Here is a 25,110-nt window from a genome sequence, read left to right as displayed (position 1 = left end):
TTGCCATGGTGATTTTCTATTTTGATCACCCTTTGCTTAGCATTTAAGATTTATGCTCTTTGCGAAATTCAGCCCAGGCTCCGACTTTGCCACCTTTTTTTTTACTGTGATGATAATTAACATACGGTCTGAATGTTTTTTTTTTTAAACATGTGTGTTCTTTTGTGTGAAAACAGTTTTATTAAAATTACACATCAGTTATGTATTATTTTTTAAAATATTTTTTAAGGCCCGGTCACACAGGCCTCGATAACAAGAACGAAAACGATAACGTTAAAAATGCACGCCCTCGATTGGTTGAATAAGCGATGGGCGTATTCTGCGCGGAGCAATTCAATCAAATGCGTTCTCTTTGTGTCGTTATAATCGTTACCGTTTTCGTTATCACTGCAGTGTGACTCGGCCTTTATGCCCATTTAAATCATCATGAACCTGAATTTGCCCCTGTATCTACAGCGGTATCATGTTTTGTTTACTTTAAGGTGCTTCCAATGACTTGCCTGAATGAAAATGGAGACAAAATTGATTGCAGAAGAACCCCCAAAAAATTAATACCTTTGATTGGTAGGTGTTCATTATTCTTATTAAAGGCAGGATTTTTTCTTTTGGTAGTTACGCCATAAGTTAAAAAGTGCCCATAAACACTTATTTGGTAAAGAGGAGAGTTGTTGATATGTTAAAAATGACCCTCTTCGTAGAAATGTAGTTCAAAGGCAAAGTTTACCTTTTTTTTAAAACTGTTTTAATCCTTTGTAAATGTAGATGTCTAAAACAAAAACTGACATGTGACACATTTAATTTCAAAAGGTGGTCAAATTTTTGAGATATTACAAACGAATCTGGAGGGAACATGTCCTATGCGGACATAAAAACTGACTGACATAAGCACATGCCTTCAAAGTGCCATTGAATTTAAAGGCAGTAGACACTATTGGTAATAACTCAAAATAATTATCATCATAAAGCCTAATTTAACGAGTAATGGGGAGAGGTTGATAGTATAAAACATTGTGAGAAACGGCTCCCTCTGAAGTGAGGTAGTTTGCGAGAAAGAAGTAATTTTCCACAAATTTGATTTTGAGACCTCAAGTTTAGAATTTGAGGTCTCGAAATCAAGCATCTGAAAGCACACAACTTCGTGTGACAGGGTGTTTTTTTCTTCAATAATTATCTCGCAACTTCGACGACCAATTGAGCTCAAATTTTCACAGGTTTTGTTATTTTATGCATATGTTGAGATACACCAAGTGAGAAGACTGGTCTTTGACAATTACCAATAGTGTCCACTGTCTTTAAGAGCGGTTACCAAACATAACCATTGACACTTCTATTTGTTGAAGTCTGTCTGTGTGAATTACTTCTGAATGAGATTGTTCATAACCAATGTTGCCAAATAATATTCTTAAGTTGTCATTATTGCATTGTAAGGATGAAACAATTCTTTCTAGTTGTTAAGTGTTCAGTACCACGAACTGACCTAACTCGTTCACTGTTTTAAAAAACGTGTTCAGAGAAAATCACGATTGAAGTTGCACTACTTTTGAAACTGCTGTTTCGGTGTCTGCTTACCAACTTTATTGTATTATTTTATGACGAAAACAAAGCTGAATACTTTATTCATACAGAACTATCAATGTGTTTTAATCCCTAAAACTATTTTAATAAGTAATTAATTCCTAAACAGATGGATCAGTTTGTGAAAATGAAAATTTCATTTTTGCCTGCAGCGCGCTGTGTACAAACCAATGCGTAATAGAGATAATCGAGATCGGTCACTTTGTGAAAATACTACGCTCCCCAGTTAGGTCACTTCGTGGTACGAAAATTTGCATGCGCGCCATAATCGCGCGCTGTAGCGCATAGTTTAACCATTGGTAAAGCGACGTATCTAGATAGGTCACTTTGTGAAAAGACAAAATGGCAAGTCCAGCGATGCGTCGTTTATACTTATTAGTGTAATTACCAAACTATTACATATTAGGCACTGAAACTTGCTGATAATGTTAACAGCATTGAGTTTGTCAATTATTTGTTTTAAAACAAATTTGCGAAAATGTGTGATTTTGTGTCAGTTAGGTCAGTTCGTGGTACGACCGACGATAACTTCCCTTTAAGGGAAAGAGGTAATATTTTCCCCCAAAAAATTGAATCTGAGAAAGGTTTCGGGGGGGGGGGGATGAAGCCCTTCCCAGGTATCTGAAAGCACACAATTCTATGCAACAGGGGGTTGACTTCTTTCATTATTTTCTTGCAACTTCAATGACTTGAGCCCAATTTCTTACAATTTTGTGTGTGTGCATATGTTGGTATATACCAAAAGTATACCTTTTCTCTCTCTTCTTCTTGTGTTTGTTTTGGGTTTCTTTGTTTTGTTTTGATTATTCGTTTATTTGTTGTTTGTTGATGGGGTGGGGTATCTTTGTCAGTAATCAAAACTCAAGGCTGAAGGAAAATTATTGCAACCCAGTAAAGATTATGATTGACATTACTGAGCCATGTGTTGACGTTCTGTTATACTTTTACAGAAAATCCATGCGAAGGTTTCCCATGTGGAATAAATGGCACGTGTGTACCCGATGGGGCAACTTACGAATGTGACTGTCTTCCAGGCTATGTCGAGTGGGCTAGAACATGCAAAGGTAAAATAAAACTTGTTAAGGTACAGCTGCAATTTTGAAACTCACAAACTAATTAGTCTATCTTAGGTTTGTAGCCAGCCTCTTGTCTTTTTCTGAAGATATTTTGATGTGTCAGTGCCCAGTCTGGGCCCAGTTTCATTAGAGGTGCTCATTAAGCAGAAAATATTGCTTTGCATTTTTGTGCCTAGTAGAAATGAGCAGAAAACCAGTCATAATTTGTACGTGTGACATGGCAGTTTGGCAAGTTATTCTGCTAAGCATAATTTTGTGTTGTTGTAGCAAGTTTTGAAAATGGGCCCATGGTTCCTCCTTTTTGGAGGTTTGAGCCAGGAAAGATAGGCTTTCTGCTTTTTGTCACCCTTCATTCTTTTGTGCTGAGATTTAGGTTCCCAAAAACCCAGCTTTATTCCACATTCTGCATCTCTTTGGAACTCCTTGGCTGGTGCATGTTTCCCTCAATCCTGCAATCGGGACTGATTTTCCTACCTTCATTTCCCTTTAATACTTATTATCATGAGATATATTTTCTTTTCATAGCCCAAAGTGGCTCTCAGCTGTTTGGGGAAAACTTTTATTCTATGATTTAACTTGTAATTTTCTGTTTAACCTGGTCGCTGCAGCATATTAATTTTGGTTTTACCCTTACACCGATGTGTATTCAAAAGCATTGTCAACACAGTACTTTTCCTGAGTTCAACAAAATCACAGGCTTCTTGGGTGGGATTCGCACCCATGACCTTTGCAATGCTAGAGCGGATGTCTGATTGCTGTATGATGTTTTAAGTGTCGTGATTTATTTAAATTTCAAAGAAAGGTACAAATGAAATTCTGAAATTCTTGTTTATTATTTTTTTTCCGCAGCGGATCCATGTTGGATAAACGAAGAGAACACGACAATATGTGGTATCTATGGAGAATGTGTGAGACACGGGGCGCTGCAGCCAGGGACCGCTGCTACGGTCATACTTCAGTCAAGCTGTATTTGTCAGGCTGGTTATAATGCAACCAAGGACAAGGTGGAATGCAAAAGTCAGTTAAAAAAACAAACACCAACAACAACAACACCACCCAAACACCTCAACAAACAAACAAACACCCCCCCCCAAAAAAACAAAAAACAAAAAAAAAAAACAAAAAACCTAAAACAAACCCACTTTTTCCGATTTCCATTCAACATTTTTGAAAAAAGGGTGTGCCAAAAAGTTATTGATGATTGGTTTTGCCCTTACACCGATGTGTATTCAAAAGCATTTGTCAACACAGTACTTTTCCTGAGTTCAACAAAATCACAGGCATCTTGGGTGGGATTCGAACCCACGAAATGGCGTAAACCTTTGTAAAACTGTGTTCCAAGAATAAACTGATAACATTTTTGCCATTCATATAGGATATTGTACACTCTGAAATTAATTGCTGATAATGATAAAAAAGAGTTTCAATATTATAGAATAATGTATTTAACATTGGCAATGTTGATTTAACAGAATTGAGGGCAGTACTTTAAGAGATAGTTAAATTAGGGCACAGTAATATCTTCTCGCTCTTCAATCTTGTTCTTTAAAGGCAGTGGACACTATTGGTAATTACTCAAAATAATTATTGGCATAAAACCTTACTTGGTAACGAGTAATGGGAGAGGTTGATAGTATAAAACATTGTGAGAAACGGCTCCTTCTGTGACGTAGTGACGTAGTTTTGGAGAAAGAAGTATTTTTCCACGAGTTTGATTTCGAGATCTCAAGTTTAAAACTTGAGGTCTCGAAATCAAGCATCTGAAAGCACACAACTTCGTGTGACAAGGGTGTTTTTTTCTTTCATAGTTATCTCGCAACTCCGACGACTAAACGCGCTCAAATTTTCACAGGTTTGTTATTTTATGCATATGTTGAGATACACCAAGTGAGAAGACTGGTCCTTGACAATTACCAATAGTGTCCACTGGCTTTAATGCAAATTAATTCTTAATTTTACTTGTTTTTTAATATTTTTGGTGTTCTTTTTTAATATTGTTTTTCATTTTGTTTTGGCTGTAAAAAGTTTTCATTTGTGTTTTCAACTTGCCAATGTAATTTTCATGTTGTTGCACGTCACTTAGTGTACGGAACTTTCATAACATATTGTACTTTGTCAATCATTCATTAGGCTATTATTAGCAAGACGTTTTAACTTCTTTAAAACTTACATATGGACAAAGATGCCTGCAGATAATAATCTTATAAAGCGCACACAACCGTCTCATTAATGTGCTCTCAATTAGTATTAACAACTTTTTTTATATGTAGGCCTACATCATTTATGTTTGATATTATTATTTTTACACCTGGTTAAGTTGTTGCCTCATTATTTTGTACCTTTTTTTTTCAGTGAATCCTTGCAAGAGATTTAATGGTAACCTCACCATAAATCCATGTGGAGAGGGAGTCTGCATTGTACAAACCAACAAAGTGGACTACTACTGTGAATGTGGAGAGAACCATTTACAAGTCAACAAGACCTGCATCAGTAAGGCTTAAAGATGCTATGTCAGATTTTGGCCCAATTTGACCCCAAAATTTTGAATTAAAATTCAAGAGGTATTTTGATGGGGGTCGAGAAAGTTACAAGCTTTCATTTTAGCCATTGCTCGAAAAAGTCCGCCAGTTATTAGTAGCAGTGAAATAAAGTGCTCGTCGGGATCCCGACAATATATCTTATGTGTTTTATAAGAAACATTTTAAATTTTTGTCATGGTTCCTGACAATTAAAAGTAAAAGTTAAACTTTTTTTTCGTTAGAGCGGGTGATACTCTTTCAAATGCCATTCACTCAAAAGAAAATATCTATTTTTTAATGTTTGGGGCATAAAATCTGACATAGTATCTTTTACAAGATTTGAAAAAGATTAATAAAAGTCATATCGTCAGCTTAGTGTTCATTAAAGGAACACGTTGCCTTGGAAGGGACGAGTTGGTCAAAACAAAAGCGTTTGTAACCGTTTTTTATATAATGCATATGGTTGGAAAGATGTTTTAAAAGTAGAATACAATGATCCACACAAGTTTGCCTCGAAATTGCGTGTTTTTTCTTCTACTGTGCGAACTAACACGGTCAGCCATTTATGGGAGTCAAAATTTTGACCCCCATAAATGGCCGACGTGTTAGTCGTCGAGGTAAAAGGAAAACCATGCAATTTTGAGGCATGTTTGTGTGGATCATTGTATTCTACTTTTACAACATCTTTCTACCCATATGCATTTTATAAAAAACGGTTACAAACGCTTTTCAAAGACCAACTCGACCGATCCAAGGCAATGTGTCCCTTTAATTGTAGTTTTATACTCGTGTCTCACAATGATCAAAAGATCATTGAATATGAAAAATACGTATATAACAAAAAAACAAATTCAACAACATAAAGTTTTACTTAGAAAAGGAATGTTTCTTTTTGCCAAACAATACTTTGAAGACACTCAGTAAACTGATGTGTTAAAGGCAGTGGACACGACTGGTAATACTCAAAATAGTTATTAGCATAAAACCTTAATTTGGTAACAAGTAATGGGGAGCTGTTGATAGTATTGGTGAGAAACAGCTCCCTCTGAAGTAACATATTTTTTTTTGAGAAAGAAGTAATTGTAATTTTACACAAATTTGATTTTGAGACCTCAGATTTAGAATTTGAGGTCTCGAAATCAAGCATCTGAAAGCACACAACTTCTTGTGACAAGGGTGTTTTTTCTTTCATTGTTATCTCGCAACTTCGGCGACCGATTAAGCTCAAATTTTCACAGGTTTGTTATTTTATGCATATGTTGAGATACACCAAGTGAGAAGACTGGTCTTAGACAATTACCAATAGTGTCCAATGTCTTTAACAAAGATCTCCAAAATATGAAAAAGGCAATTTTATGAAATCCTTACAAATTGCACAGACAATATTACCCTCAAATTACTTCAAAATCTACCTTGATTCTGTGCAATGTATAGCCAAACCAACGTTTTGCTTTGAAAAATAGTTTTGCGATGCATTATTTGTCCAATAGAGTCCTTGTGAACGAGGAGGAAAAACATATACAAGAATCTGACCTCTTGTGGAAATGGTGTAAAATGGTGTAAAATTTGAAACGCATTATCATAAGAAAAACTAATTGGTCGACCTGTACATTGTATCAGTAAAGGTCAAAAATCAATGCTGTTTTGATTGAGTTTCATCAAGATACATGCAACTACAGGCCATAATAATTGATTTGTCATTGGACATTTAAAAAAAAAGGATTTTGACAACAATTACAATTAAAGGGTCTCAAACGCAGCGGCATTTTATATCACTTTAGACTTGTATTTTCATATAGTTAGCCTACTCTAACTATGAGAAAATGTTTGTATCACAAAACTGACCTTGGAGCCCCTTAAAAGTCCGAGGGTCATCTAATCCACAAATTATGGCCATAGAAAACGTACTTGATTATTTTGAGAAAAGATTTCCTGCAAAGTTATATGGTTTGGATAATTTTCCACCCCAAAAATTTTGAATCTGAGAAATGATTCAAGCACTTTGATATTACGATATTTTCTGATTTTTCTAGTGATAAAAATGTGAGAGAGGCTGTCTTCATCATGGCTTGTTTGCCATTTTACAAGATTTTAATATTTACTGTTTACATTTGTTTTTGTTTTTTTCATCAGGAAAAACAATGGTGTCCGGTAACAGATTGATTGTGATAGCAGTTATTGTAACAGCGGCAGTCTGCATATTGCTGTTGTTGTCGGTGGTTTTATATTGCATATACCGACAACGTCGACTCCCACCAAAAGACTACATTGAGGGTGAGTCCCATCGTGAAAGTTATTTTTAATGAAATAAAAATACCAAAAAGAAAAGTTTTTAAAGGATTTGGGTACTTTTTCAAAATGTCCATAGATTTACATTAAACTTACACAGTTTGAAAATAATGATAGTAGAAAGCTTCCCTAATGTCATGAAAATACGTTTGTAAATGATTAAAATAATTTTCGTCTCATGAGACGAAAATTATTTTCATGACATTGTTTTACTCATTTCCCAAAAACTACAGCACCTCAGCACGTAATATTTTCAGGGAAGCTTTCTACTATCATTATCTTCGAACTGTGTAAGTTTAGTGTAAATCTGTGGACATTGTGTTTTTGTCCTACAAAGGTTACATAGACCCTTTAAAGAGTATTCTTGAGGTGATAGAGTGTTTCAACCATCCAATTAGCCCATGGTGATAGGGCTAACTGTTTTTGACTACAAAAAAATGGTTTAATCCGACACAATACTGTCTCAGCCCTCGCAGGTTCCCATTCATACACCTATTTTAAGGGAAGCAATTATGGTTTAGTGCCTTGCTCAAATACACAAGTGTCATGACCAGGAACTGCACCTACACTCCGATGGTTCAACCGTCACTCAAAACTTGAGTCAGGTTTTTGTGTGCAGCACACAACAATGGGTACACTTTTTGTGTGTGTCCGTTTTATGAACAGTTTGAAAAGCAGGTGTATACAGCTAGCAATTATCTCAACGTTATTTATCAATTAACAGTCACTGTTTCAATGATGAGTAAAAAATGCTTGATTGTCAAATACAAAATCTGCAAAAGAGCTCCTCGATATTTATCTGTTGTTCACTTGGTGTCTTTTGACTAAAAGCTTACCCATGATTGTGGCTGTGCACATTGTTTTGTAACTCACTTGTTTTCTATATTTTGATCATTGTAAGGCTACTCTCTAATCATCCCATCTTCATCAGTAATGTTTTATCATTATTATAATCATTAAACTTGAATAATCTTGTGTGTATTTATATTTTGATTTAAGTATTTGTAAATTTATGTGTTATTTCAATTTTTTGTTTTAATGAGTTTTTTTTTTAAAGTTTTGTTTAACCAGCTGGAGAGGAGAGCCTCTGAAGTTGGTGTTTTTGTTTCTTTTAGGCAATTCTGGTTCTTTTTCCTTAGTCTGTCTTTTTAACTACTCTTTTGTATATATTTAAATATTTTGTTCACCAACGTGCATTATTGTTCTTTTTATCTCCTTGATAGGAGATTTAATTCATATAAATAAACACTTTCTTCCTATAACAGCACATTTTTGTTCTATTTCAGTCGCCACAAAGTCGCCACCACCACCACCACCAGCAGCAACCGCTGATGAGTTACATGAATTCGGAAGTGTCTTTAAGAGGGTTCGCCTCCTACCAATCTACTCCGACGATCACCCCTTACACCGTGATGTTGTCCTAAGCTTCTGCCGATTCCTACAGAGGCACTGCCAGTGCAACGTCTCCCTGATGGAATGGGAGAAGTCTATTGGTCCGACCGTTCAAATGTGGCTGACCAATCAGATCGAAGAAGCTGATATTGTGCTGTTGGTATGCTCAAAGGGGACTGGAGTTAAATACATAGCCAAAGCCAAACAAGAGAAGATCTCCATGGAGTCAGTTGGCGTGTACGGCGATATATTCGTCAAGGCACTGGTTCCGCTGGAAGATTATTTCAACCGCGAGAACGCCTGCGATAAGTTTGTCGTCGGATACTTTGACTACTCCAGCGAGAACGGGATACCAGTTCCTTTTAAACACTTTGGGAGGTACAGCCTCATGAAGTCTATGGAGGAACTCTACCTGCGCATCCACGGTGAAGCAAAAGAAAGCACTCATTCAAGCCTTGGGGTGGAGGCCCTACGCGGGTCCAACTACGCCCAACTGGAAACGGGCAAGGCGCTACACGAAGCCATCAAAGCTATGAGAGAGCTGGTCAAGTCAGACCGAAACTGGTACGACAATGAGAATAAATGGAAGGGGTCCAGCCTGTTGACTACGGGAGATAGTGGATACTCATGTTTGGGTGATCACGATAGTGGAGCTTATTCTCGCAGCCACAGTGTGGATGAACCTCGAGCACCTTCAGGGTTCTTTCAAGATACCGGTACGACATCCAGTGGACAGGGCAGTCTAGACTTTGAGGAGTCTTTAAGACAGATCTCAAACACTGAAGTAGGTTCGTCGAATGATCCTCATGTACTGATGGCATCGAGTAGTCTACCTCCTGAGTTTTCTTATTTAGGGGATGAACTTTATCATAGCCACCCATGGGGTCAGTTAGATTCTCAAGTATAATAAAAAAAAATTAAAAATCTGTTTGTGTCCAAAGCGCCAAAATGGTCGCTTTCCAATTTGTCCACCTAGTGTTCTGTTGGTTTTGTATTAGAGAGATTGGCTGTTGGCAGCTTGGCGTTTATATATCATGTTGTGGAAGTTTGCTGAGTTCCTTTGAAGGGAAAATCATTTAACTTCATACAAACGGACAAACAATCAATCCCGGCATTGGTTGTGCAGGATCCTTAAAAAAAAAGAGATTTTTAAAACATTAATTCTACTTCTTTGTATGTGTGTCCTGTGGTTAATAATAATAATAGTAATAATAATAATGCATTTATAATTCGCCATCTATCTAGTGTACAAGACCCTATTCCGAGGGGCAGAACAAACAAAAAACAATACATACAACAAAAAAGAAATGTAGAACATAATACAAAATTGTACAATGAATAATCTACTGTCAAGTGTAAGAGGATTTAAATAAATGAGTTTTAAGCAAGTTTTAAACAATGGAAGAGAACTACAGCACCTGATGTTATTAGGTAAAGCGTTCCAAAGTTTAGGAGCACAAGCGGAAAAGGCACGATCGCCATACGATGAGGAAGTACTAGGAATAGTTAAAAGGGACTTAGCAGAAGAACGAAGAGTGCGAGAGGGGGCATAAGGTACAAGGAGATTTGCAATATAAGACGGAGTCAAGCCGAACTGAGATTTAATTGCAACACGTAGAATTTTGAATTGAATTCGTTGTCGAAGGGGTAGCCAGTGAAGTTCCTGCAATATAGGTGTAATATGATCATGTTCCACTGTTTTGCTTACGAAATTGCCCTCTTAAAGGCAGTGGACACTATTGGTAATTGCTCAAAATAATTATAAGCTTAAAAATGTACTTGGTAACGTACTTGGAGAGGTTTGTAGTATAAAATGTTGTCAGAAACGGCTCCCTCTGAAGTGGAGTACTTTTCGAGAAAGAAGTCATTTTCGAGACTTCGGATTTAGAATTTGAGGTCTCGAAATTAAGCATCTGAAAGTACACAACTTCGTGTGATAAGGGTGTTTTTTCGTTCATTATTATCTCGCAACTTCCATGACCGATTCCATGACCGATTTCACAGGTTTGTCATTTTATGCATCTGTTGAGATACAGCAAGTGAGAAGACGGGTCTTTGACAATTACCATTAGCGTCCAGTGTCTTTAACCTACATTTCTTGACAAATCTCAAGGGCCAAAATATATTTTTAAAGACTTTATAAAAGGATCCTGACTTGCCAATGTCAATCAATTGGTCTGGGCTATTTCTAACTTTTTTTATAATCCAAGCAATGTGCTGTAGATTCCTAATTTTTAGCGTATAGTCTTAAGTTTGTACTCAGAAAACAACCCCCAGAGTTTTGTTAAGGAAGTTTGTATACATTCTCCTTTTGTATATATATAGTTTTGAAAGATGGTATTATTGATATATTAAAATTGCTAATACAAAATTGAATTTGTAATCCAAGCAATGTGACGCAGATTCCTCACTTTTAACGTATAGTCATTAATTTGTACTCAGAAAAAGAACATAGTTTTGTTTTGAAAAGTTGTATACATTTGTCCTTTTGTATTATACTGCTTTGAAAAATGGAATTATTTATATAATACAATTACTAATATAATACAAAATGTTTCAGGGAAGTGAGTTATCGAAAAAAATTAAGTTTGAAGAAGGTTAATATTTTGACAAATTTTAAGGAAAAAAGGAGAGTTAAAAAGGTTTATGAAAGAAGATGGTGTGCAGTTAAAAAATATGTATAAAAGTGTTGTACCTGAAGGTGAAGAGAGGACCATTTGGACCTGAAAATGGCTGCGTTTCACATGGTATCAAATAAGGTATAGGCTGAAACATTGTACATGCATTAAAATAATGTTTCAAGAGAAGGACAGGGAAAGTATTTTTGTGCTATTATGTTTGTTTGAATTTTCTGGGGTTAGTGCATGGAGGTAGAAATAGGTGGTTAGGGTATAGACTGTTGTTTTTGTTAGTGTTTAAAGGCAATGGACACTATTGGTAGTTACTCAAAATAATTGTTTGTATACAAACTTACTTGGTAACAAGCAATGAAAAGTTGGTAATAGTAACACATTGTGTGAAACGGCTCCCACTGAAGTGACGTAGTTTTCGAGAAAGAAGTAATTTTCAACTAAAATATTTGAATTTGAATTTCAAAACCTCAGAATTAGATTGTGAGGTTCCGAAATCAAGCATCTGAAAGCACACAACTTTGTGTGACCAGGGTGTTTTTCTCTTCCATTATTATCTCGCAACTTCGACGACCAATTGAGCTCAAATTTTCACAGGTTTGTTATTTTATGCATATGTTGAGATACAGCAAGTGAGAAGACTGGTCTTTGACAGTTACCTTTAGTGTCCAGTGTCTTTAACCTACATTTCTTGACAAATCTCAAGGGCCAAAATATATTTTTAAAGACTTAATAAAAGGATCCTGACTCACCAACGTCAATCAATTGGTCTGGGCTATTTCTAACTTTTTTTATAATCCAAGCAATGTGCTGAAAATTCCTAATTTCTAGTGGGAAGAGTGGTCTTTGACATTTACCAATAGTGTCCAGTGTCTTTAAAGCAATAATGCACTGATGCTATAACCATGGAGGTAGAAATAGACAAACCAGTCGGGCATGACTGGCGACCCAGGCCCAAATTCACAGAGCTTATAATTCACATTGTCTCTACTATAGGGGCTCATTAATTTAGTGATGAAATAACATTTAAAGAGAATTATAAAGTTGTATTCGATTATTGGTTTATTACAATTGTTTGCACTAATAAAGTAATGAAATTAATAGTCAAAAATTATAACTGGGTGATGAGTAGAGGAACACGTTGCCTTGGATTATAGGCGATTTGGGCTATACAAAGTTGGGGTTCTATGAAATGAATAAGCCTTTTTGACATATGACGGACACAATGCTACAACACTATAAGGTTTGGGTAAATTTGTGTGTATACACCCAAACCAAATAATACACTCCTATCAAGTCCGCCATACCTCAAAAAGGCTTATTGAAATGAATATGGTTGGAGAGATGTTTTAGAAGAATATAATTATCCATTATGCCTAACAATTGTGGGTTTTTCCCTTTTTCTTGATATGTGTGGTTCTTCGAACATTTTCCAGAGAAGTGGCTTTCAGAAAGTGTTGCACCTAAAATAACTCTTCACTATATACTACAGCAATATTCAAGTAACACAGTAAACTGTGACTGACAATTAAAGTCGGTTTAATAAAAGTATTTTTTAATATCATTCAAGACGCAAGTTATATTTACCATGAGTAAATTTTAGTGTTTCTCAAACACCTGCCATTCTTGAGAATTCATTTATATAATCTAGGTCACCAATAATGTCCCCAATAAGGTCACCAATAATGTGTACATAACCCACTTTGTGTATAAGAATGTGTACAACATTGGTTATTGTCAAAGACCAGTGTCTACACTCATTGTGAACCAGTGAATAATCATGAAATAACAAACCTGTGAAAGTTAAAACTCAATCGGTCATTGGAGTCACAAGAAAATAGTAAGAGATAAATTTTTTTTCAAACATCAAGATTTGGACTCATCAAGATTTGGACTCGAGAAAATAAAACTGTGGGTATTCAGGCAAAACTGATTCAAAGAAAGGTTTCCACCATGACCATTTTTATATCATGTAAGATTTGTAAATCTCTGGACATGTGTTTTTAGAAGTCATCTTGATGAGATAATTTAATGTCAGTAACTCAATATGTGGGATGGCACTCCTGGAGCTCCATAGTTTTCAATCTAGGCCTACTTTCTATCCAAAAGCTTAGGCCTGGGCCTACATGGCATTCTGCTAGTATTTATAAAGATGGGAATGGTGGTAAACATTCTGCAAAATTATTTCTTCTCCCCATTTGATAAGAAACCAACAAAAGTATGTTGGAAATTTGAACCGCCTTAGAGACCCTGGACACTATTGGTTATTGTCAAAGACCAGTCTTCTCAATTGGTGTATCTCAACATATGCATATAATAACAAACCGGTGAAAATTTGAGCTCAATCGGTCGTCGAAGTTGCGAGATAATAATGAAAGAAAAAAAATCCTTGTCACACGAAGATGTGTGCTTTCAGATGCTTGATTTCGAGACCTCAACTTCAAAATCTGAGGTCTTGGAATCAAATTCGTGGAAAATTACTTCATTCTCAAAAACTCAGTACTTCAGAGGGAGCCATTTCTCACAATGTTTTATACTACCAACCTCACCCAATTACTCGTTACCGAGTAAGGTTTTGTGCTAATAATTATTTTGGAGCTTCAATTTTCTGTGGTGTCTATATGTGAATGCTGCAGCCAGAGATGCGTTTGGTACCTATGCCACCTCTCTCAATGGGTTCAGCATTCTTGATAAAAACTACCACAACAGGTTTTTTTTCTATTATAGATGTTAAATTTGCATCGGGGATAAGGAATATTAATTTTTTACATTTTTGTTTTACCCATACACTGATGTGTGTTAGCACTGTATACTCAGTACTTCCCAGAGTCCTGTAAAGAAATTTTACAGGCATATTACTTGGGTGGGATTCAAACCCTGGACCCTTGCAATTCTAGAGCAGTGTCTTACCAACTAGACTATCAAGATTGCTTGGTAGCTAGAGGTAGGTTTTCTTCTGTTTTCACAGCAAGTAGACAAGGTATTCAACAGAAACTTTCACGGGTGTTTTAATTATGTTGTATCTTTATTGACAATGTGGCCCATAAATCACCATTATATTGACAAAAAAACAACACGGGTCTTACCTTTTATAGACTGTAATAATATGTATTTACAAGAAATGCCCACCGATGTTTTTAAGCTAACGGTAGATATTCAGTTATAGTAAGGTTTTTACACATTGTTTATAAATACAGGAATGTGCTGTGAAATTATTAATAAAAAAAGTTACTTTAAATTTATATACATTGGTCTAAGTTTCCATAATCAGGGAGATTTTCATATTTTTGATTATCAGAAATATTTTCGGGGAACTTTCTGCAAAACCAGGATGGCCGCTTTAAGTCAAGCCCTAGAAATGCAAATCCCCTCCACATTTATCAAGTTGGATAACCCATCTTATAGCTTTCTACTATTCAAATCAAGGTAATATAATCAGTAATTAAATTTTTAAAAGATAAATAATAATAACAATATTATCTGGATTTATATAGCTCCACATTACCACAGGTTGAAAAGGCATTTTAAGGTAAGATAATGCTGGCCAATCCTCTACAAGTTTGAGAACATCAGACGAGTTTTGAGACCATTTGGAAAGAAAACAGTCTCTGCATTTCAAAAGGAAGGACTTGTGTTTGATTTTCTTGTTTTTACAAGTCTATGGACGGATATGGTTTAAGAAGTTCTATCAACTATGTACAATATCACATCACGCTGACATCTCATTCAATTCAACCTATTGTATAGACCCTATGCACATGGTGTCATTCAAGTAGGGCGCCCTCAGCTAGAGATCAAAAGAAGTTGCGCATTGGCGCATCCTATACGCATTTCTAACATGGCGACGTCAATGCATAAGATCAATTGACTCAATTCATGTTGCATCATCCAAAAAATCTGGTTGTGCCATTTTGGGAGCCATCAGTGTCCTCTGTGTGTTAAAACAGTCTTGCGTGCATTTTAGGCAACGCGACTATTTACATGAAATTTGACTTCCAAAATGGCAAGCGTTGCAGACAGTTGTCGCAAGGGATCTATAAGGTCTATCTATGCCCTGGTAGGTGCTACTGCTTGGGTGATGATGCCTTTGCCTGGCTTGGGTTGGTTGGCTCTTGTTCTCATATGTTCAGCCATGCCAGGAAGACGAGAGAAGTAGTTCCGTGCCAGGGTGTGCTTGGTGTTAACTTTGTGGCAGAAGACTCGGCCATAACCCTAGATGAAACAAAAGAAGGATTTAATTGAATACTGACCAATCACTGAGTTTTGGGGCAGCATTGGTAATTTTCCTCACAAGTGTCCTCACTTTGTTTGTCCCAACATGTCATGGTAGTCACAAGAAAATAGAGAAGAAAAAAATCCTCAACATTTGTCAATCTTAAAAAAATTTTTTTTAAACATCATGGGATCAAAACTAACTAATTTTTCAAAAACTAAAAAAGAAAAGAAAAAAAAGGAACTTTCCAAAAGACTATCCTTAAACTGAGTGAAGTGTAACATCTGTAAAAAATTTTTTTTTCAATCTGACCAATATTGTGAACAACCTTAAAAAAAAACCTCACCTTTTCCAGCTCTTCAATTTGAACGTGGGTCGTTGTCTCATCCTTGGTGAGCAGGATGCAATTCCACGGCGACCATTCCTCGTCTCTATCCCAACGCACTAGCACCAGATCGTACAAGTCGGTCCACGCGCTGAGGGCGCTCTGCGAGCCCCAGATGTTTTCTACCAGGTAGCGTAGATCACCCTCCTGTAAAATCAAAACAAGTGTATTCAATTGTTACTCTATGATGCTCACATTTACAAACAATAATGATGTTGTTCTTTATTTCATCTCAGTAGCAAAATGGATACCAAAACAATTTTCATCCTTGATGCAATTATTTCCTTAAAAACGGACACCAGTTGCATTTAAGACATCATGTATAATGGATGCCAGTAGCGTCATGTAAAATGGATGCCAATGGCATTTGAGCTATAATGCAAAAACAGATGCCAGTAATTTGAGGCTTCATTCAAAATGGATGCCAGTGGAATTGAGGCATCATGTAAAATGTATGCCAGTGGAATCTGAGGCTTCATTCAAATTGAATGCCAGTGGAATTTGAGGCTTTATTTAAAAAGGATGCCTTTGGAATTTTAAGCTTCATTGAAAATGGATGCCAGCGGAATTTGAGGCTTCATTCAAAATGGATGGTAGTGGCATTTGAGGCTTCATTTAAAAATACATACCAGTATTTTAGAAGTAAGAGACAAACTACATACCTGCAACAGGAAAGCAATACGTGACCCGTCGTTCATGGCTTCCTCTGACTTGCGCAGTGCCTTGAGCATGTAGCGATAGTGGCTGTAGTCCTGGCGCGCTCGGGCGTCGTTGTCCAGTTTCTGGCAGTGGCGGCACCGCCCGACCATTCGTGAATTTGACGCCAGCTGGAACTCCGTGGAGGGCAGATAGCTGTTGCAACTTGGGCAGAAGTAAATGTTCTTGCGCAGTGAAGAAGGATCTTGTGGAACCTAAAAATCAAAATATTCAAAATTCAAATCTTGTGCAACAAAACTTTTAAGGATTTTGGATTAACATGGTTTGCCCTTAACTTTTTTAGATGGCCATCAGGACCAGTTAGTTTGTCATTTTACTGGTCTTTTTCACTGGTCCATAGTTCCAATGAAATAGGATGCTTTTCAACACTGAACTAGCCAACCTGGAGTAAATACTGAATGTTCTCATAACTTTGCCAATAAATCAGTATAACACTGACAAAAAAACAATTTATAACCCTCCCTTTAAACAAACGTAAAAAAAAAAAGGGTTGAAGCCTGATTTTTCTCCATGAGGAATTTCCCAGCTTTTTGCACAAAGGTTTTACCTTAAGCAGTCTAGCCGCCTCTGCATTGAACGTTGGCGTCTTGACGTACTGCAAGAAGAGTGTCGCGATGCGTTTACGCAACCCTTCCAGGTTGGTGTCCTTCACCCCTCTCATCAAGAGATCTGCCTCCCTGTCTATCAGCTCTATTATCTCCTGGGTCAGTTTACAGTCATGCTCCTGAAAAAATAAAATATTGGACAATTTCCTTTCATTAAAGACACTGGACACTATTGGTAATTGTCAAAGACCAGTCTTCTCACTTGGTGTATCTCAACATATGCATAAAATAACAAACCTGTGTATTGAGCTCAATTGGTTGTCGAAGTTGCGAGATAACTATAAAAGAAAAACACCCTTGTCACACAAAGTTGTTTGCTTTCAGATGCTTGATTTCGAGACCTCAAAATCTAATTCTGAGGTCTTCAAATTACTTCTTTCTCATAAACTACGTCACTTCAGAATGAGCCGTTTCTCACAATATTTAATACTATCAACCTCTCCCCATTACTCAGTACCAAGTAAGGTTTATATGCTAATAACTATTTTGAGTAATTACCAATAGTTTCCACTGCCTTTAAAGGTATATAACAGGTTTGGTAGAACTGACAAAATAATCACAGACAGTATTCGTGAGTTGTGTTATCAACCATTATATCAAATAATGAACCTGTGTAAATTCGGGCTTGAACTGTTGTGCGAGTCAGGAGAAAATAGTAAAAAATCATTCACAAATTTTCAGCATGTAAACACACTGTTCCTACTTTTGTTTGCAAGAATCAAAATCAAACAGTGCCCTGGTAATGGTGTGCAATGGCCATAGCGTGCCATGGCCAAGCGGTCAACCACAGACAGTGGACTCCAGCATTTTAATCAGTAGAGTCTTGACCTTTTTGTCATTGAGTGCGACATTAAACCATTATTCTTTGTTTGGGTAGGATGTATTGCCATTGGTCTTGTGTGTTTGTGTAATGATGGGATTCTCGCGGGACACTGTCAGACTATTCCATTGAAACAAAAGGGACTTTTTCTAAACTTTCCACACTACAATTTGGCACACTATTATGTCTCCCCAAGTCCTCCCGCCCAGCATATTTCAATAAACATCCATTATAGATCATAAAATTAAATTTTCATCAGAGTTGTATTTTTCACCTTGACTGTGTGTTTGAGAGTCAGTAGTACATCCAATCGTTCATCTTGTGTCAAGTACTTCATGTTGAGACTTTTGTAGATATCGCGTAGTTCACGCGCCCTGATGGTGTAGGCAGTGTCCATTTCGGTGAATTTGCCGTCAAATGCGCGCCACTTCTTAGGGGCAGCAGCCTGTAATTAAAAAGAAAACAATATTAGTAATGGCATGATCAACCATTAAAGAAATTATTTATGTCAATGGCATGATCTTTTCGGTGATTCCCTGGAAAACAAAAGTAACTTCCATGCTGAAGGTTACACTGTGATCCAAATAGTAACAGTGAAAGGCACTTTCGTACAATGTTTAAAGGTAGGGTCATAGATTGGATTTTTATCATCATAATGCTGATGTTTCGGCAAAATTATAAAGAAAGATACAATGAAAGTTACATGTGAAAGTTACTGCTGAATTTAATGTGTACTTGTCGAGAAAACAGAAGAACAAAAGGTTTCACAGTATTAACATAAACCCCCAAACCATCCCCATAAAAGTGAGGTGACTGCGGGTACCAACCGCGTCTCATTTGGCAGCACGATAAAAACAAACCCACAGATATCTGAGAAATGATGAATGCATGAATCAATTCTCAAATTGGGGTGACAAATTATACAAACTATATTACTTCGAAGGAAATCCTTTCTCAAAATAGTTTTCTATCAACAGCAACAGTGCTTCTCACCAAAGTTTTAGGGTCATAAACTTTTGGGAGTAGCTATCAACTTATGGCACTACCACTTCCAATGACTGAGCATGGCAGTTTAAATTTGAGGGGCTGTTTCAGAAATTTGGAGCATGTGCTCTACCTTATCCAGGAAGCTCTGTATAGCACGCTGTTTGTTGTCAGTGTCTGCCTCTAGTTTGTGGCGACCGATGGATGCGATCAGCTGGGTCTCCTGGTCCAGTAGGTGACAGAGGGCAGCCTTTCGCTTCGGCCCACTCAAAGCAGCATTGATCTGGTCAAGCTCCTCCTTGCGCCATTCTGTTTGTTATAAAATTAAACCAGTAGTTAAAAAAGTGTACTCTATGGATGCTAGATAACTAACCCAACTTGCACTTCCTAACCCAACCAAATCCTTCTATTGACCTCTTGCAGCATGTCAGATTCAGCATGTCTGTCACGTTCAACCATTTCGGAAGTCAACAAATAAGGGTGTATAAACATCATGTCACCAAAAATATACACTCTGCACACACAAGGACATTGACTGCCCAAATGTTGCAACCAAGATTATAGGAAGGATTCAGAAGCTCTGAGGGCAGTTGGCCCAAATAACAAGCTGCTTTTAACAGGGCCAGGCATTCCAAGGCCGAGTCACACTGCAGCGATAACGACAACGATAACGATCACAACGCAAAGAGAACGCATTCTATTGGTTGAAAAAGCGTGTGTATATTTTGTGTGGAGCAACTCAACCAATAGAATGTGTTCTCTTTGCGTCGTAATCGTTTTCGATGTCGCTGCAGTGTGAGTCGGCCTTTATCCAAGTCCAAACATGTTGGTGTGGACTACTAGAGGGGGATAGTGGAGGACTGAGGTCACCTGTAGGCAAGTGGGCTCAGAGAGTAAGGCGTTGCAGGGAAACCTGTACCCATGTACTGTACTTACTTTCCAGTGCATGATACAGCAGATCAAAGTCCTCCTTAGTGCGTGGATTCATCCGCTTCTCAAACTCCCTTCGGATGCGATCTTCTTTCTCCTTCACTTTGCGGATGGCTTCTTTCCTCTCCCACTCCATCCGTTGAGCGAGATCTACCCGTAGCTTTGCAACCTGTCGCTTGGCTTGCCATCGCCGGAAATAAGACTGCAGTATGATGACCTGTAAATGAAATAAAAATTATAACAAATATGGAATGATTAGGGTAGATGGCCATAGCTTTGGATCCAAACCTGACAATCTTCAGAGGCAAATATAGGATACATATAAGAGCAATGTTTCAAAAAAGGTCTTTAAAGTAATTGTTGGCAAAAAGAAACATTAAGTTTTCTAGGAAAAACGTTACTTGTTGATTTAATTGACCTAATTTTTAAAACTTAAAAAACGTTTTTCACTATACACTGTTTTGACTATGAAGTTGCAACAATGACCATAAAGTACCAATGAGCCGACACGATTGTGATTTGACAACGAAAATCTTACCTTCTTCAATCTGATGTCATGATACTCCTCGGCCGTTTGATATTTCCCCGGCACCATCAGTTTATCGGTCATGTTGGACACGTAGCAGCCGATCATCGTCATCTGCGTGGAGGTATCAATCTTGCTCTGTTGTCTGACGTTCCTATTCTTGACTGTTTGCGTCTCGCGGCAGTTCTTCTCGATCCCGTTGTCCTTGCGCGACTTTGGTCTGGTCTGAGCCGAGGCGTGGAAGAACTCTGCTCCTGTGTTGCGATGACGATAGCCACCCAGGAACGGTTTGTGTTGCATGGAACGTTCAATCTCCACTACTATGTCCTCTTGAACACCATCTGTGAGAAATGAAAGGTAACAGAAATGTTTAAAACCCCCTAACAATCATTACAAAATGCTTACTTTGACCAAATTTACTGCCTAACTTTGTGAGTGATTTATTTAAGAATGTTGAACTTGTGAACTATATATTTGAACTCGTCTGGTTATCATTTCAACAAGACAGGGTGCAGCAATTTTAGAAATAACAAAAATACAAAACCAATTACAAGAAAAAAAGATTTGTTGTTGTTGTTGTTGTAAATTGCGTGTATGAAATTGATGGATGGAATTGTTGGTGCAACAAGAGTTGGTCCTACACAACTTAAACATCGGTAAAAGGGATCTTGTTTTTTGAAAGGGATTTTGAAGGGATCTAACATCACTTATGAGTTGATTCCATGCAGGGGCATCTGGGGGTTTAAAGTTAAATGCCACAACTGGTTCTCTTTTATGCCTCAGAAAAAATATCTCAAAAGTTGCAACCTCGCAGGGAATGATTCTTCTACCACTTACCTCTCTGTACTTTAACGGTAATGACGTCAGGCATGATGTATGACGGCTTAGGTTTAAGGGATTTCAGGGGATTAGTCACTGGATCAGCTGAGGAGATCTCCATCTGGACTGCACCATTAGGACCAACGCCAAGGTCATGAAGGGTCAAACCATCTTTGACATTTGAACCTGGTGACAAAATGAATGTCCGTTGGTGAACAGTGTTGTGTGCTAGACCAAAATTAGTGATGGGCTCTAAAAACGCAATTTAGTCCACCAAGGCGAGCGGTTCAACCAAATTATTCATGCTAAGATATGGGGCAATCATTGCTGAAGTACATCTGGGGGAAATCTGTGCTGGGCAGCACAGTGAATTTTGCTCAGAGTACTGGGAGAAACTTGTTTCAGAGGGCAAGGCCATTTTCATTTTGCAAAGGGCACTTCTATCAAAAAAATCTTAAAATATATGGGAAACCTTTTGAAGGGGCAGCAAGGCCAAGCCCAAGGGGAGAACATGCTATTGCCTAGAGGCACAGAGCTGTGTAATTCAAGAGCTGTTAGAGCGTTAAGTCTAACTAGATACAACAAAATCAGCTGTTGGATCTTGAATGATTTGAAAATGCTGGAGGTTTTTTATTTTCTCCTCGTGTAAATTCTTACCATCATACATGAAGACGAGCTGATCGGAAGGCATTCTCAACTCTGTAGCAAAGTGAGCTCTAAGCTGGTGCATGGTTTGACTTAGAGCGCACGCCATCGTTGTCACCTGGCCACTCGGCATCAAAACAAATTTCACTGCAAAAACAAAAGGAATTTGGAGCGATTTTTAAAAAGTGTGAAAATATAAAAGTTCACAGATTCAACTTACATGGCATAGAGACGGAAATGTTTGGAAACTTCCATTGAAATAGTTTTGCTTGGAAAGCAAAACTTTTTTGATAAATGAGTAAAACAATTAGTTTTGATCCCACAAGGCAAACACTCAATGTTTAAAACAGTGAAAACATTTAATTTTTACCCAGTTTTTTCTTGTGAACCCAATAACCGATTAAGCTCAAACTTTGACATTATGTTGGTTCACAATGTTCACATCAAGTGTGGATACTGGTGTCAGTATTACTATAGTGATTTGTATAATGACATCACACTTAACTAAGCAACTGTGATCGATTTGCAGTTAAAGGCAGTGGACACTAATGGTAATTGTCAAAGACTAGCCTTCACCAAATTTTGAGGCAAATTTGTGTGGATCATTGTATTCTACTTCTATAACATCTTTCTAACCATGCATTTTATAACAAACGGTTACAAACGCTTTTCAAAGACCAACATGTGCATAAAATAACAAACCTGTGAAAATTTGAGCTCAATCGGTTATCGAACTTGCGAGATAATAATGAAAAAAAAAAACACCTTTGTCACACGAAGTTGTGTGCGTTTAGATGGTTGATTTCCAGACCTTAAGTTCTAAATCTGAGGTCTCGAAATCAAATTCGTGGAAAATTACTTCTTTCTCGAAAACTATGGCACTTCAGAGGGAGCCGTTTCTCACAATGTTTCATACCATCAACCTCTCCCCATTACTTGTCACCGAGTAAGGTTTTATGCTAATAATTATTATGAATAATTACCAATAGTGTCCACTGCCTTTAAAACTAATCTTAGCTCTTTGTGAAATCAGCCCCAGGTCTTTGACATCTACCAATGTGACACATGTAAAACAACTAACATTAAATCTTCTTAAATTAAAGGAACACGTTGCCTTGGATCGGACGAGTTGGTCTTTGAAAAGCGTTTGTAACCGTTTGTTATAAAATGCATGGTTAGAAAGATGTTTTAGAAATAGAATACAATGATCCACACAAATTTGCCTCAAAATTTGGTGGTTTTCCTTTTACTCTGCAAACTAGTCGACGAGGTAAAAAGAAAAACCACGCAATTTCGAGTAATACTTGTGTGGATCATTATATTCTACTTTAAAACATCTTTCTAATCATATGCATTTTATAACAAACGGTTCCAAACACTTTTCAAAGACCAACTGACCGATCCAAGGCAACGTGTTCCTTTAAATAGAGATTTATTTTTACCTGTAGCAGTTGCGTTCAGAGGATCCGGCACCGGTGAAGCAGCATGAGGATCAACCTCATGTTGCTCATCAGTCTGATCCGTTTCCATGCCAACCGTCTCCTTCTCAACAGGTGATGCTCTTTTCTCTACATCTTCCTCCCCCTCTTGTGTCGATACCTCAGCAGTCTCTGTTTCTTGGGGAGAATCTTCAACATCTTGGTCAGTCTTTGGCTGTTCCTCTTCGGTTGTTTTACTTTCCTCAATAGCGGAGTCAACGCCGACATCTTCAGTCGCTTCTCCCATCTTCTCCCCGTCTGTTACTTCAGCCTCTTGGGTCGCTCCCGGGGTCTCCGGTGCAGAAACCTCATCGGTTTGTGGCACTTCCTCAGCCGGTACTGCCTCCTCTTGGGTTTCTTTGGGAGTTTGTTCCTGTGCAACCTCCCCATCGACAGGTTCGTCTGCTCCTCCGTCGGTTTCAGCTGCAACTTCTGTTTGTGGTGTGGCCTCTTCGTCAGGTTGGGGGGCAGAATCTACAACAGCTTCAGGTGCAACCTCTCCCACAGCTGGAGGCGCAACTTCTCCCTCCCCTTGAGGCGCAGCCTCACTCTCAGCTGGAGGTGCAGCCTCACTCTCAGCTGAAGGCGCTACCTCTCCTTCTGCGACAGGCGTCGGGTTCCCTACTGTTTCCTCAGCATTGGCGGAGCTTTCTGCATGTTCTTCAACTGTTATCTCACTTGGTTCATCAGTCTGCATCTCCTTGTCCACTTCCATCAATTCAGTTGGAGCTTTACTCTCCTCGTCAGCCATGACTGTTGTGTTGTGTCGTGTATTCCTCAGTCACTAATTGGAAATCTGAAAATATTATTTAAAGAAAATATAAAAAGACAGATTGTAGATGGAGTGCAGTTTAAATCATTTCTTGTGTTTCCTGTTTTAACTCAACTGAAGTGTCATCCAACAGGTTCAAGTTTTTACTGATAGAATTTAATGATTTAACACAATTATAAAAATAGTGCATAAATTGGACCACTGATATAGTGGCTGAATCCATGCTGAACCTTAAGGGATTTTGTACCTGCCGTAAAAAAAGTAAAGTAAAGTCAATCAAAGCAACGAACAGTAAAGAAACAGAACTTCGTATAAACAATGAATTATTTTATTTTTTACAAACGACGATCAGCACAGCAACAGCATTCGTACACTGCACACTGCTGGCCTGTCTGCTCTGGTGGATCACCATGGATCAACTATCTCTAAAAATTATTCCACAAGCTTGAACGTTTATCGTCTTAAATTGTTAATATTTACCATACGTACCTTGTTATTTGGTAACATTCATTCACATAAAACAAACGTGGATTGTCATCAGTTTCTAGCTCATGTTGAACCTCGATCTTCGTTCGTGTTCAACCCGGTGCGGTGTACACAAAACAAGATGTGTGCAATCAAATCTGTTTGGTGACGTCAGGTTGCTTAGCGCTCGCTGTGATGACCCTTGACCCAACAATCTACTGCTATCTCCGAAACCTTCCGAGTCAAACTTGCAATCTTTCGGCAACTTTC

The 25,110-nt window shown here is 37.7% G+C and overlaps 2 protein-coding genes across 2 annotated transcripts in view; one reads left to right on the top strand and one right to left on the bottom strand.

Moving 5' to 3' along the window:
* Positions 1-15,367, top strand: part of LOC139952213 (uncharacterized) — a 37,947-nt gene extending 22,580 nt beyond the window's left edge. The window contains 6 exon segments of the mRNA XM_071951274.1: positions 483-564; positions 2,526-2,639; positions 3,501-3,668; positions 5,004-5,141; positions 7,304-7,444; positions 8,746-15,367. Of these exon segments, the coding sequence (XP_071807375.1) occupies positions 483-564; positions 2,526-2,639; positions 3,501-3,668; positions 5,004-5,141; positions 7,304-7,444; positions 8,746-9,758 (1,656 nt within the window). The 3' untranslated portion in view covers positions 9,759-15,367.
* Positions 14,523-25,017, bottom strand: LOC139952205 (IQ motif and ubiquitin-like domain-containing protein). Its single transcript, XM_071951262.1, has 12 exons — positions 24,865-25,017; positions 23,568-24,399; positions 22,138-22,272; positions 21,499-21,666; positions 20,674-21,002; positions 20,142-20,352; positions 19,339-19,514; positions 18,496-18,666; positions 17,344-17,520; positions 16,742-16,990; positions 16,041-16,226; positions 14,523-15,693 (listed from the first exon to the last, which is right to left on the bottom strand). Exons 2-12 carry the CDS (start codon positions 24,352-24,354, stop codon positions 15,529-15,531), a joined length of 2,754 nt encoding a protein of 917 aa, XP_071807363.1. The 5' UTR covers positions 24,355-24,399; positions 24,865-25,017; the 3' UTR covers positions 14,523-15,528.
* Between the last annotated feature and the right edge of the window lie 93 nt (positions 25,018-25,110).

Source organism: Asterias amurensis, chromosome 2 (genome assembly GCF_032118995.1).
Source record: "Asterias amurensis chromosome 2, ASM3211899v1".
Taxonomy (NCBI): Eukaryota; Metazoa; Echinodermata; class Asteroidea; order Forcipulatida; family Asteriidae; genus Asterias; species Asterias amurensis.
The sequence above is the reverse complement of the archived record's forward strand: the minus strand, read 5'-3'. Positions and strand labels throughout refer to the sequence as shown.